The 14,423-nt window shown below is 53.9% G+C and overlaps 1 protein-coding gene across 2 annotated transcripts in view; it reads left to right on the top strand.

The window, feature by feature from the left end:
• Positions 1 to 13,125: 13,125 nt before the first annotated feature.
• Positions 13,126 to 14,423, top strand: part of BTBD2 (BTB domain containing 2) — a 30,408-nt gene continuing 29,110 nt past the window's right edge. For both annotated transcript variants that reach the window (XM_016934620.3, XM_054673476.1), the window contains exon 1: positions 13,126 to 13,547. In XM_016934620.3, the coding sequence (XP_016790109.3) occupies positions 13,141 to 13,547 (407 nt within the window). In that variant the 5' untranslated portion in view covers positions 13,126 to 13,140. The remainder of the gene's footprint in view (positions 13,548 to 14,423) is intronic.

Here is a 14,423-nt window from a genome sequence, read left to right as displayed (position 1 = left end):
CAGAGCTTGCAGTGAGCCGAGATCGCGCCACTGCACTCCAGCCTGGGTGACAGAGTGAGACTCCGTCTCAAAAAATAATAATAATAAAATTAAATTTTAAAAAAAGGCTAGGCACGGTGGCTCACGCCTGTAATCCCAGCACTTTGGGAGGCCAAGGCGGGCGGATCACTTGTGAGGAGTTTCAGAGCGGCCTGGCCAACATGGTGAAACCCCGTTTCTACTAAAAATACAAAAATTAGCCTGACATGTTGGTACGTGCCTGTAGTCCCAGCTACTTGGGAGGCTGGGCAGGAGAATCGCTTGAACTCTAGGAGGTCAAGCAATTAGGAGGTGGAGGTTGCAGTGAGCTGAGATCACACCACGGCACTCCAGCCTAGGAGACAGGGTAAGACTCCGCCTCAAAAACAAAACAAAAACAAAAACCAAAAAAAAGTCACCCCTTGCAGGAGGCTACATAATGGTGTGGGTTCCAGCCCTGGCCACTCTGCACTGGGGCTTGTTGGCCAACTTGACTCACCCCTGCAGAGCCCCTGGTCCTTCACCCAGCAGTCATGCCCTCCCAGGAGTGACTTTATCCCTTCCCTGTGGGCCTGGGGCCAGGCAGGCAGCATTGAGAAACCTTCACAGCCACCACTTCCAGCCAGGACACAGGGGAGGCAGGCAGGACCCTTGCCTGGGCACAAAATGTAAGCAGGGGGTCACCAGCAGCCTCGTTCCCCAAGATAATAATAGTGAAGCTCGGTGGCTCATGCCTGTGGTCCCAGCACTTTGGGAGGTCAAGGCCGGAGGATTGCTTGAGCCCAGGAGTTTGAGATCAGCCTGGGCAACGTAGTGAGGCCCCGTCTCTGCAAAAAATAAAAAATTAGCCAGGTGTGGTGGTGCCTGCCTGTGGTCCCAGCTACATAGGAGGCTGAGGGAGGAGGATTGAGCCCAGGAGTTTGAGGCTGCAGTGAGCTGTGATCACGCCCCTGCACTTTGGATCATGTTTCAAAAAATATATATATTTTGTAATTGAATTTTTTGCTGTAATGATTGGAAACTCATGCAGTTATAAGAAATAGCACTTTGCCTAGTTTCCCCCAATGGTAACATTTTGCAACAGTCTATTACAATGTCATAACCACGCTGTTGGCATTGATACAATTCACCCACTTTATTCAGACCTGGCCCGTTTCTTTCTTTCTTTCTTTCTCTCTCTCTCTGTCTCTCTCTCTCTCTCTCTCTCTCTCTCTCGCTCGCTCGCTCTCGCTCTCCCTCTTACTCTGGCGTCTTGCTCTGTCACCCAGGCTGTAGTACAGTGGCGTGATCTCAGCTCACTGCAACCTCCACCTCCCGGATTCAAGCGATTTTCCTGCCTCAGTCTCCCAGGTAGCTGGGATTACAGGTGCCCGCCACCACGCCTGGCTAATTTTTGTATTTTTAGTAGAGATGCGGGTTTCTCCATGTTGGCCAGGCTGATCTCGAACTCCTGACTTCAGGTGATCCACCTGCTTTGGCCTCCCAAGGTGCTGGGATGACAGGCGTGAGCCACCACACTCAGCCAGACCTGGCCAGTTTCACTTGTGGCCCTGTGTGTGTGTCTGGTGTGTGTGTGTGTCTGGTGTGTGTGCTTGTGCAGGGCACTGGTGGTATAATTTAATAACAGTCCCTTTATCCTTTGTTCTTGGAAATAAAAGTGCATCAAACTGAACCGTGCAATCCAGGAGGCTGAGTGGGCGGCGATCTCTGGCCGTGCCTCCTAACCCGGACTCCGGACTCTGGACCTTCCATGTGAGCCCGGGCTTCTCTCCACCCGGGCCTCACCATGGCCATCTGTAAAATGGGGTGTGTGTGGGGGGGTCACTGTACCAGGATAGGGGCTCCTCCTGTCTTCTTTTTTTTTTTTTTCTTAGATGGAGTCATGCTCTGTTGCCCAGGCTGGAGTACAGTGGCGCCATCTCGGCTCACTGCAAACTCTGCCTCCCAGGTTCAAGCGATTCTCCTGCCTCAGCCTCCCCAGTAGATGGGATTATAGGCATGTGCCACCACACCCTGCTAATTTTTTTGTATTTTTAGTAGAGACGGGGTTTCACCATGTTGGTAAGGCTGGTCTCGAACTCCTGACCTCAGGTGATCCGCCTGCCCTGGCTTCCCAAAGTGCTGGGATTACAGGTGTGAGCCACCGCGCCTGACCTCCTTCACTCTCTTTATCTTTTCCTCTCTCCCTTCCTCCTGCCCTCCTATCATAAAGGAAGTGACATATATTTGGTATACTGTGTATCAGAACCATTTTAGTTTCCAGAATGAAAATATAGGCACCAGGTGCAGTGGCTCACGCCTGTAATCCCAGCAATTTGGGAGGCCGCATTGGGAGGATCCCTTGAGGTCAAGAGTTCAAGACCAGTCTGGCCAACATGGTGAAACCCCCGTCTCTACTAAAAATACAAAAACAAACAAAAAAAATTAGCTGGGCCTTGTGGTGCACGCCTGTAATTCCAGCTACTCGGGAGGTTGAGGCAGGACAGTCACTTGAACCCGGGAGGCAGAGGTTGCAGGGAGCCGAGATCAAGCCACTGCACTCTAGCCTGAGTGACAGAGTGAGACTGTCTCAAAAAAAAAAAAAAAAAAAAAAGAGTTTTATGAGTCTAACATCAGAGATCCTGTAATCAATTGTTTTTTTTTTTCTTTTTTTTTTTTTTGAGACAAGGTCTGGCTCTGTCCCCCAGGCTAGAGTGCAGTGGCCTGCTCTTAGCTCACTACAGCCTCAACCTCCCCAGCTCAACCAATCCTCCCACCTTAGCTTCTGAAGTAGCTGAGGCCACAGAGGCATGACACCACTTCCAGCTAATGTTTAAAATTATCTGTAGAGGCCGGGCGCGATGGCTCACGCCTGTAATCCCAGCACTTTGGGAGGCCAAGGTGGGAGGATCACTTGAGCCCAGGAGTTTGAGGCCAGCCTGGGCAACATGGTGAAACCCCGTCTCTACAAAAAATAAAAAAAAATTAGCCATGCGTGGTGGTGTGCACCTGTGGTCCCAGCTACTTGGGAGGCTGAGTCAAGAGGATTGCTTGAGCCCAGGAAGTCAAGGCTGCAGTGAGTGAGCCATGTTTGTACCAGTGCTCTCCAGCCTGAGTGACAGCGCAAGACCCTGTCACAGAAAAAAAAAAAGGAAGAAGAAAGATAGAAAGAAAGAGAGCGGAAGGAAGGAGAGAGAGAGGAAGGAGAGAGGGAAGGAGGGAGGGATAGAGGGAGGGAGGAAGGAAGGAATGAAAGAAAAAAGAAGGCCGGGTGCGGTGGCTCATGCCTGGAATCCCAGCACTTTGGGAGGCCGAGGCGGGCGGATCACGAGGTCAGGAAATCGAGACCATCCTGGCTTACAAGGCGAAACCCCATCTCTACTAAAAATACAAAAAATTAGCCAGGCATCGTGGCGGGCACCTATAGTCTCAGCTACTCGGGAGGCTGAGGCAGGAGAATGGCATGAACCCGGGAGGCAGAGCTTGCAGTGAGCCGAGATCGCACCACTGCCCTCCAGCCTGGGCAATAGAGCAAGACTCTGTCTCAAAAAAAAAAAAAAATTATTTGTAGAGACAGGGGCTTGCTATGTTCCCCAGGGTGGTCTGGAATCCCTGGGCTCAAGCAATCCCCCGACTCAACCTCCCAAAGCACTGGGATTACAGGCATGAGCCACTGTGCCTGACCCCAAATCAATTTTTTTTTTTTTTTTGAGACAATCTTGCTCTGTTGCCCAGGCTGGAGTGCAGTGGCGTGATCTTGGCTTACTGCAACCTCTGCCTCCCAAGTTCAAGCGATTCTCCTGTCTCAGCCTCCTGAGTAGCTGGGACTACAGGCACCCACCACCACGCCTGGCTAATTTTTTGTATTTTTTTAGTAGAGATGGGGTTTCACCATGTTAGCCAGGATGGTCTCGATCTCCTGACCTCGTGATCCTCCTGCCTCAGCCTCCCAAAGTGCTGGGATTACAGCCGTGAGCCACCGCGCTCGGCCCCAAATCAATTCTTAAACAGTCTTAGAGTCCTAACAGCAGAAATCCTTTCTATAGGAACAACAGGATGCAAGTGCTCAGAATCCAGTGCTCCATGTCTTTTAGCACCAAAGAAGTGGGCCAGAGCGCAGCCTGCGTCATGCTTATTTCTACCTGTGTCTCTGTCCAGAACCTAGCATGCAATTTGTGTCAGCCGAATGGGGGTGGTTTCAAAAGCAACCATTTTATTTTGCTCAGGATTTTGTGGGTCAGGAGTTTGGGAAGGGCTCAGCTAGGTGGTTCATCCTGCCTAGGCAGTTTGTCTCTGATCCACGCAGCATTGGCTGAGGCCACTGGGAAGGAGTATCCACTCAAGGTGACTTCTTTTTGTTTGTTTGTTTGTTGTGTGTGTTTTTTTTTTTTTTTGGGACAGTCTCGCTCTGTTGCCCAGGCTGGAGTGCAGTGGTGTGATCTTGGCTCGCTGCAACCTCTGCCTCCCAAGTTCAAATTATTCTCCTGCCTCAGCTTCCTGAGTAGATGGGAAGATTGGATTACAGGCGTGTGCTACCATGCCTGGCTTTTTTTTTTTTTTTTTTGAGACAGAGTCTTGCTCTGTCGCCCAGGCTGGAGTGCAGTGGCACAATCTTGGCTGACTGCAAGCTCTGCTTCCCGGGTTCATGCCATTCTCCTGCTTCAGCCTCCCGAGTAGCGGGATTACAGGCACCCGCCACCACACCCAGCTAATTTTTTTGTATTTTTAGTAGAGACAGTTTTCACCGTGTTTGCCAGGATGGTCTCGATATCCTGACCTTGTGATCTGCCTGTCTCGGCCTCCCAAAGTGATGGGATTACAGGTGTGAGCCACCAGGCCTGGCCTTTTTTTTTTTTGTATTTTTAGTAGAGATGAGGTTTTGCCATGGTCGCCAGGCTGGTCTCCAACTCCTGACCTCAAGTGATCCACCCGTCTCGGCCTCCCAACAAGGGGGCTTCTTCACACACATCCAACCCCTCTGTGCTCTCTGGCTTCTCTCTGTTTTCATGGCTGGCGTGTTCCACCCTTCATGGCTTTTCACACACAGTGAGGTGGTCACATCTCTCTTTTTTTTGGAGACGGAGTCTTGCTCTTGTCACCCAGGCTGCAGTGCAATGGCACAATCTCAGCTCACTGCAACCTCTGATTCCCGGGTTCAAGCAATTCTCCTGCCTCAGCCTCCCAAGCAGCTGGGATTACAGGTGCCCACCACCACGCCTGGCTAATTTTTGTTTTTGTTTTTTGAGAGAGTCTCGCTCTGTCACCCAGCCTGGAGTGCAGTGGCGCGATCTTGGCTCACTGCAAGTTCCGCCTCCCGGGTTCACGCCATTCTCCTGCCTCAGCCTCCCGAGTAGCTGGGACTACAGGTGCTTGCCACCACGCCCGGCTAACTTTGTATTTTTAGTAGAGATGGGGTTTCACCATGTTAGTCAGGATGGTCTCGATCTCCTGACCTCAGGTGATCCACCCACCTCAGCCTCCCAACATGCTGGGATTACAGGCATGAGCCACCATGCTCAGCAGTCACATCTCTTGCATGGCATGTGGCTTCCATAAGCACAAGTGACCCCGGAGAAAGGAAGCAGGAACTTTGAGGCCAGGGACTGGCACAGTCACTTCCATCATCTTCTCTTGGTCAAAGCCAGCTCAGATTCAAGGAGCTGGAAGAATGAACTCAGCCTCCTCATGGGAGGGAAGAAACCAACAGCTGCCTTCTTGGAAGCAAGCTACCACTGGGTGTGTTCAGGCAGCATCATTTAGACTTCAAGTGGGAGACGCCCACCTGGGATCTGGTTTACCTGCACACACCTCACTCTCCTGAAAGGACTTAAAACGTGAGGCCGGGCGCTGAGGCTCACGCCCGTAATCCCAACACTTTGGGAGGCCAAGGTGGGAGGATCACTTGAGCCCAGGAGTTTGAGGCCAGCCTGGGCAACATGGTGAAACTCCATCTCTACAAAAAATAAAAAAAAATTAGCCGTGCGTGGTGGTATGCACCTGTGGTCCCAGCTACTTGGGAGGCTGAGGCAAGAGGATTGCTTGAGCCCAGGAAGTCAAGACTGCAGTGAGTGAGCCATGATTGTACCACTGCACTCCAGCCTGAGTGACAGAGCAAGACCTTGTCTCAGGGAAAAAAAAAAAAAAAAAAGGAAAAAGAAAGAGAGAGAGGAAGGAAGGACAGAGAGAGAAAGGAGGGAGGGAGGGATGGAGGGAGGAAGGAAGGAATGAAAGAAGACAAGAAGGAAAGAAAGAAAAGAAAAGACAAAGAAAGAAGGAAGGAAGGAAAGAGAGAGAAAGAAAGAAAAAAGAGAGAGAAAGCAAGCAAGCCGGCCAGGTGTGGCAGCTCATGCCTGTAATCCCAGCACTTTGGGAGGCTGCAGTGGGCAGATCACCTGAGGCATGAGTTCGAGACCACCCTGGCCAACATGGTGAAATATCATCTCTACTAAAACAAAATAACAACAACAACAACAAAAAATTAGCCGGGTGTGGTGGTGGGCTCCTGTAATCCCAGACACTCAGGAGGCTGAGGCAGGAGAATAGCTTGAACCCAGGAGGCAGAGGTTGCCGTGAGCCAAGATCATGCCACTGGACTCCAGCCTGGGTGACAGAGTGAGACTCCATCCCCCACCAAAAAAACAAAAAAGATTAAGGGTCTGGCGCGGTGGCTCACACCTGTAATCCCAGGACTTTGGGAGACCAAGACAGGGGAAGAATCACTTGAGCCCAGGAGTTCAAGACCAGCCTGGGCAACACGACATAACCCTGTCTCTACTAAAAATACAAAAATTAGCTGGGTGTGGTGGTGCACACCTGTAATCCCAGCCACTTGGGAGGCTAAGGCAGGAGAATCACCTGAACCCGGAAGGCGGAGGTTGCAGTAAGCCGAGATCGCGCCACTGCACTCCAGCCTGGGTGACAGGGTGAGAGTCCATCTCAAAACAAAAGAAGGCAAATTTTACATTATGTGTATTTTATTTACCACTACAACAAAAAATGAAGTATAAAGCATGCACAGGTTGCTTTCCAGCTCTGTTGCTGGGTGGCTGTGGCTCTGCCCACATCTCCTCACTCCTGGCTCACAGCCACCATCTCCAATGGAGCACACAGGAGAGGTCTCTGGAGGGTCTTGCCCTGTCCATTAAATGCTACAGGCTATAAGAGTCACACCCCTTCTGTTCATAACTCACTGGGCAGAACTGTTCAGGTGACACACCCGTAAGGAACTAAGCACACAGCCCTTCATTGCCAATGAGAGTGCCTGAAATCCACAAGGAAGAGCCTCACTGGTTGCCCCAGCCTGGGGCTGGGCCAGGTGGCCAGGACATGGCTGTCCCCAGGTGTCTGCCACCACTGGCTTTTCTCTGCAGCCAGGGAGAGGGGCTGGTGGGCAGGGCTTGCAGAGAAGGGGACTTGGGGCAAGCACTTGAAGGGCAAGGAGAGCCCAGTGAGACAGAGGGGTTGACATGCCCCCTTCTGTCCTGGTCACAATTCAATCCAAAGGTCTCTTCTTTATTTCCTCCTGAGGCTTGGCTTATCCCATCATCTTATCTTCTCTTCTCTTATCTCATAAGACAGAATCTCCCTCTTTCGCCCAGGATGGGGTGCAGTGATGTAATCTTGGCTCACCGCAGCCCCTGCCTCCCAGGTTCAAGCGATTCTCCTGGCTCAGCCTCTCGAGTAACTGGAATTACAGGTACGTGCCACCACGCCCAGCTAATTCTTTTTTTTTTTTTTTTTGGGACAGAATCTCACTCTGTCACCTAGGCTGGAGTGCAGTGACGCGATCTCGGCTCACGACAAGCTCCGCCTCCCAGGTTCACACCATTCTCCTGCCTCAGCCTCCCTAGTAGCCGGGACTATAGGCGCCCGCCACCATGCCCAACTAATTTTTTTTGTATTTTTAGTAGAGACGGGGTTTCGCCGTGTTAGCCAGGATGGTCTCGATCTCCTGACCTCGTGATCTGCTTGCCTTGGCCTCCCAAAGTGCTGGGATTACAGGTGTGAGCAACCGTGCCTGGCCTTAATTTTGTATTTTTAGTAGAGATGGGGTTTCACCATGTTGGCCAAGCTGGTCTCAAACTCCTGACCTCAGGTGATCCACCTGCTTCAGTCTCCCAAAATGCTGGGATTTCAGGCGTGAGTCACTGCGCCCGGCTCCTAAGGTGGCATATTTTGACATGGCATATTCTAATCTCCTTCAGTTGCTCCCTCTAAATTTTTTTGTGAACCCTTTAAATATTTTCTTCCACATCAGGCCTTTCTGGTGTGCATAATATTCCTGAGTGAGTCCCAGTGTTGGCTGGCACAGTGGCTCACGCCTGTAATCCCAGAACTTTGGGAGGCCGAGGTGGCTGGATCACGAGGTCAGGAGTTCAAGATCAGCCTGGCCAAGATGGTGAAACCCCGTCTCTACCAAAAATACAAAAATCAGCTGGGTGTGGTGGTGGGTGCCCGTAATCCCAGCTACTTGGGAGGCTGAAGCAGGAGAATCGCTTGAACCCGGGAGGCGGAGGTTGCAGTTTGCTGAGACCACACCACTGCACTTCAGCCTGGGCAACTGAGCGAGAGACTTTTTTTTTTTTTTGAGACAGAGTCTTGCTCTGTTGCCCAGGCTGGAGTGCAGTGGCACGATCTTGGCTCACTGCAAGCTCCGCTTCCTGAGTTCTTGATATTCTCCTGCCTCAGCCTCCCGAGTAGCTGGGACTACAGGCGCCCACCACCACGCCCGGCTAATTTTTTGTAGTTTTAGTAGAGACGGGATTTCACCGTGTTAGCCAGGATGGTCTTGAACACCGTCTCCCGGGTTCAAGCGATTCTCCTGCTTCAGCCTCTCAAAGTGCTAGGATTACAGGCGTGAGCCACCGCGCCTGGCCGTGAGAGACTCTTTAAAAAAAAAAAATTAGTCACGGTGGTGCGCGCCTGTGGTCCCAGCTACTCAGGAGGCTGAGGCGGGAGGATCACTTGATCCCAGGAGGTGGAGGCTGCAGTGAGCTGTGACCGCACCATTGCAGTCCAGCCCTGGAAGATAGAGCGAGACTTTGCAGAAAAAAGAAGGAAGGAAGGAAAAAAGAAAGAAAGAAAGGAACAAGAAAGAAAGCCAGCCAGCCTGAGTGTCCTGGAGTCAGAGAAGAGGAAAGGGGACCGTGGGAGGGAAGAAATGACATCCCACCCTCCTGGCCAAGGATGGTTCTATTATGTGAATTGCACACTTCTCTGGAAATGAATGGAAATCCAGCAATCAGCTTGGTGACGAGCGCCCTCTAGAGGCCATCACCGCATAGACAGGGCTGGGATTGGTTCCAGAAACCCGGGGAAAAACTCAAAAACGCTCAAAACGCACTGCCAGGGGCAGGTGTTGGCTCAATAGCCAGCAAAAAAAAAAAAAAAAAAAAAAAGGACAAAAAGGCTGCGCAAGCTTCCCTTGCCACCCCTAGGGCTGAGGTGGGCTCATGTTTCTGCCTTCACAGATAATTTCCATCCGTAATATGTTTAGGTCTAGTGAGAGGTATGGTTTACTTACAGCGAATGCACAAATCTTAAGCGTAGTTTGGTTAATTTAGGCAAATGCATGAACCTGTATCACTCACACCCCTCTCAAAATCACATGGGCCGGGTGCGGTGGCTCCCGCCTGTAACCCCAGTATTTTGGGAGGCCAAGGTGGGCAGATCAGGAGGTCAGGAGATCGAGACCATCCGGGCTAACACGGTGAAACCCCGTCTCTACTAAAAATACAAAAAAATTAGCCGGGCGTGGTGGCGGGCGCCTGTAGTCCCAGCTACTCGGGAGGCTGAGGCAGGAGAATGGTGTGAACCCGGGAGGCAGAGCTTGCAGTGAGCTGAGATCGCGCCACTGCACTCCAGCTTGGGCGACAGAGCGAGACTCTGTCTCAAAAAAAAAAAAAAAAACTCCACATTGCTGAGTGGTTCACACCTGTAATCCCAGCGTTTTGGGAGGCCTAGCGAGAGGATTGCTTGAGCCTAGGAGTTCACGAGCAGCCTGGGCGACAAAGTGAGATCCCGTGTGTGTGTGTGTGTGTGTGTGTGTGCGCGTGCGCACGCGTGCGTGTGTGTTAGGCAGGGCCTCACTTTGTCGCCCAGGCTGGAGTGCAGTGGCACAATCTCAGCCTCCCCAGCTGTAGCCATCCTCCCACTTCAGCCTCCCAAAAGCTGGGACTACCGGCACGCACCAGAACACCTTGTTAATTTTGTATTTTTTTGTGGAGACAGGGTTTCACTATGTTGGCCAGGCTGGTCTCGAACTCCTGAACTCAAGTAATCTGCCTGCATCGGCCTCCAAAAGTGCTGGGATTACAGGCATGAGCTACCATGGCTGGCCTACAGCTCTTTAAAAAAAAAAAAGTCCAGGCGCGGTGGCTCACACCTGTAATCCCAGCACTTTAGGAGGCCGAGGTGGGCGGATCACGAGGTCAGGAGATCGAGACCACCCTGGCTAACACGGTGAAACCCCGACTCTACTAAAAATACAAAAAAAAAAAAAAATTAGCCGGGCATGGTGGCAGGCGCCTGTAGTCCCAGCTACTCGGGGGGCTGAGGCAGGAGAATGGCATGAACCTGGAAGGCAGAGCTTACAGTGAGCCGAGATTGCACCACTGCACTCTGGCCTGGGTGGGAGAACGAGACTCCATCTCAAAAAAAAAAAAAAAAAAAAAAAAAAATCGTGAACATCTCAGCATTCCGTAAAGTTCACCCTTTCCTCAGACAACCTACCATTTTGTTAATTTCTGTCACCATGGCAGGTATGCCTGTTCTGCACCTTCATCTAGAAGGGACTGCACAGATGTCCTCTTTAGGATTTGGCTGGAAAGATGTCACTTTGCAAATGTATGAGATGAGAGATAAGAAAGTTGACATTTAGAGGCCGGCTGTGATGGCTCCCGCCTGTAATCCCAGCACTTGGGGAGGCCAAGGCAGGCGGATCACCTGAGGTCGGGAGTTCGAGACCAGCCTGACCAACATGGAGAAACCCCGTCTCTACTAAAAATACAAAATTAGCCGGGCGTGGTGGGTGGCGCATGTAATCCCAGCTACTCAGGAGGCTGAGGCAGGAGAATCGCTTGAATCCGGGAGGCGGAGGTTGTAGTGAGCCAAGATCGCGCCACTGCACTCCAGCCTGTGCGACAGAGCAAGACTGTCTCAAAAAAAAAAAAAATATATATATATATATACACACACACACACACATATATACATACACACACACACATATAAAATTAGCCAGGCGTGGTGGCAGGCGCCTGTAGCTCCAGCTACTCGGGAGGCTGAGGCAGAAGAATGGCGTGAATCTGGGAGGCGCAGCTTGCAGTGAGCCGAGATCGCGCTACTGCACTCCAGCCTGGGTGACAGAGCGAGACTGTCTCAAAAAAAAAAAAAAAAAAAAAATTAGCCTTAGCCAGGCGTGGTGGTGGGTACCTGTAACCCCAGCTACTCAGGAGGCTGAGGCGGGAGAATTGCTTGAACCAGGAGGCCGAGATTGCAGTGAGCCAAGATCGCCATCACTGCACTCCAGCCTGGGCAATAGAGGGAGACTCTAAAAAGAAAAAAGAAAAAAGAAAAAAAAATTGTAACTACCTCAACCACCCACTCTGGAGAATTGAAAATAGCATTATCACTTGGGTTTTTTTAATACCCTATTTTCTTTTTCTTCTTTGTTTTTTTTTTTCGAGACAGGATCTTGCTCTGTTGCCCAGGCTGGAGTGCAGTGGTGGAGTCATAGCTCATCAAAAGCTCAACCTTCCAGGCTCAAGTGATGCTTCCGTCTCAGCCTTCTGAGTAGCTGGGACAACAGGTGCGTACCACCACGCCTAGTTTTTTTTTGTTTTGTTTTGTTTGTTTGTTTGTTTGTTTGAGACGGAGTTTTGTTCTTGTTGTTCAGGCTGGAGTGCAATGGCGCGGTCTCGGCTCACTGCAACCTCCGCCTCCCAGGTTCAAGTGATTCTCCTGAGTAGCTGGGATTACAGGCACCCGCCACCAAGCCTGGCTAATTTTCGTATTTTTAGTAGAGATGGGGTTTCACCAGGATGGTCTCGATCTCCTGACCTGGTGATCCGCCCGCCTCGGCCTCCCAAAGTGCTGGGATTACAGACGTGAGCCACCGCGCCTGGCTAATTTTTGTATTTTTTGTAGAGACAGGGTTTTGCCATGTTGCCCAGGCTGGTCTCCAACTCTTGACCTTAGGTGATGCACCCCCCCCCCCCTTGGCCTCCTGAAGTGCTGGGATTACAGGTGTGAGCCACTGTGCCCCACCTGGTTCCTCAATCTTTGTGGCATTTGTCTACCTTGACATTATGTATGTAGTAAGCGTTTTGGGGGAGTCCCAGCTCCGTCCACACTGACCACCCCCCACACCTGGCCTGGAGAGGGTGCGGGCGTCTGCTGAGTGTCAGTGCACGTGGCCTGCATCCTGCTCGCTCATCCGCAGCTTCCCGGCCTCAGGCTATGTCTCTGTACAGCGGAGCCTGCGCCACGGAGCAGGCCCGCCACCTGGGTCTGGGGTCTGGGGTCTGGGGTCTGGAGTTTGCGCTTGGTCTTTGGGTTGGGGGTTCCGGGTCTGAGGTATGGGATCTGGAATCCGGAGTCTGAAGTCTGGGGTTCAGAGTCTGGGATCTAGGATTCAAGGTCTGAGGCCTGGGGTCCCGGACTGAGGTCTGTGCTCCAGGGTTTAGGATCCAGGGTTTAGGATCCCTGGTCTGGAGTCTGGGGCCTGGTGCCTGGACCCCAAATTCTGGACCTCGGTCTGGAGTCTGGGCTTCAGGTCAGGATGCTTAGGGAGTGGAGCAAGAGGTCTTCCACCAGCCCCTCCCCTCTACAGGCCCCTCCTACTCTTCCCTCTCCTCCCCGTCCCCTCCCCTGCAACAGCCTCCCCCATTCACCTCCCTTCTCCCCTCCCTCCTCCCCTCCCACCTCCCCTCCTTTCCTCTCCCTCTCCTCCCCTCCCTCCTTCCCCCTCCTTTCCCCTCCCTCTCCTCCCCTCCCTCCTCCCCTCCTTTCCCCTCCCTCCTCTTTTCCCCTCCCCTCCCTCCTCCCCCTCCTCCCCCTACTCTCCTTCTTTCCCCTCCCCTCCTTCCCTCCTCCCCTCCCTCCCTCCCTCCTCCCATCCCCCGCCCGCGCCGCAGCCACAAAATGGCGGCGGGTGGGAGCGGCGGGCGTGCGTCGTGCCCGCCGGGGGTCGGGGTCGGCCCGGGCACGGGGGGCAGTCCCGGGCCCAGCGCCAACGCCGCCGCCACCCCGGCCCCCGGCAACGCAGCCGCTGCCGCCGCCGCCGCCGCCGCCGCCGCCGCCGCCCCCGGGCCGACGCCGCCCGCCCCGCCGGGCCCCGGGACAGACGCGCAGGCCGCGGGCGCGGAGCGGGCGGAGGAGGCGGCGGGCCCGGGGGCGGCGGCGCTGCAGCGCGAGGCCGCGTACAACTGGCAGGCCAGCAAGCCCACCGTGCAGGAGCGCTTCGCCTTCCTCTTCAACAACGAGGTGCTGTGCGACGTGCACTTCCTGGTGGGCAAGGGGCTCAGCTCGCAGCGCATCCCCGCGCACAGGTGGGCGCCCCGACCCCGCCAGCCCGGGCCCCGACCCACCCAGCCTGCTGCCCGGGCCCTGCACCTGAGGCCCTGCACCCCTCTGTCCCCGAGACCCCCGCACCCCTTCGGCCCCAGGACTCCTGCACCCCTCCATCCCTGAGCCCTGCACCCCTCTGTCCCCGGGACCCCTGCACCCCTGCATCCTCAGGCTCCGAACCCAACTCGGCCTGCACCCCGGGGCCTGCACCCCTCCATCCCTAGACTCCACCCAGTTCCCTGGGCTCTGCACCCCTCTGTCCCTGCCTCTGCACCTCTGTGTCCCCAGACCCCACCAGGCCTGCACTCTGGGCCTCTGCACCCCTCCATCCCCAGGCCCCCCTGGATCCTCCACCCCTGGCTTGCGCCCCCAGCCTGTTCCCCGGGATCCCAGGCCCTGTACCCCTGGGACCCCTGCTCTCCTCCGTCCCTGGACCCACCCAGCCTGCACTCCGGTACCCTCTGTTCCTGGGACCCTCCAACTCGGCCTGCACTTGGAGCGCCTGGGCCCCTCCATCCTCAAACCCCACCCAGCCCGCACCCCCGAACCCTGAATACCCCATCCTCAGGGCCCTCCACCCCCCGCCTGCACCCTAGGACCCTCCATTCTTCCATCCCCAGGACCCTCCACCCCTGGACCCCACCTGGCCTGCATCCCCGGGTCCCCTCCATGCCCTGGCCCTGCACCCCTACTCACCACCCCTGGGACTCCTGTGACCCTCCAACCCTGGGACGTGTACCCCCATCTGCTCCTCCATTCCCAGGACCCCAACCCACTGTTTCTAGGACCCATGACCCCACATGCCACACTCCTCCGTCCCTACACCCGGGGACCCTCAGGACCCCTCCATCCCCAGG

The sequence above is a fragment of the Pan troglodytes genome, chromosome 20, assembly GCF_028858775.2.
Source record: "Pan troglodytes isolate AG18354 chromosome 20, NHGRI_mPanTro3-v2.0_pri, whole genome shotgun sequence".
Taxonomy (NCBI): Eukaryota; Metazoa; Chordata; class Mammalia; order Primates; family Hominidae; genus Pan; species Pan troglodytes.
Note: the sequence above shows the minus strand (reverse complement) of the source record. Positions and strands in the feature narration are given on the sequence as shown.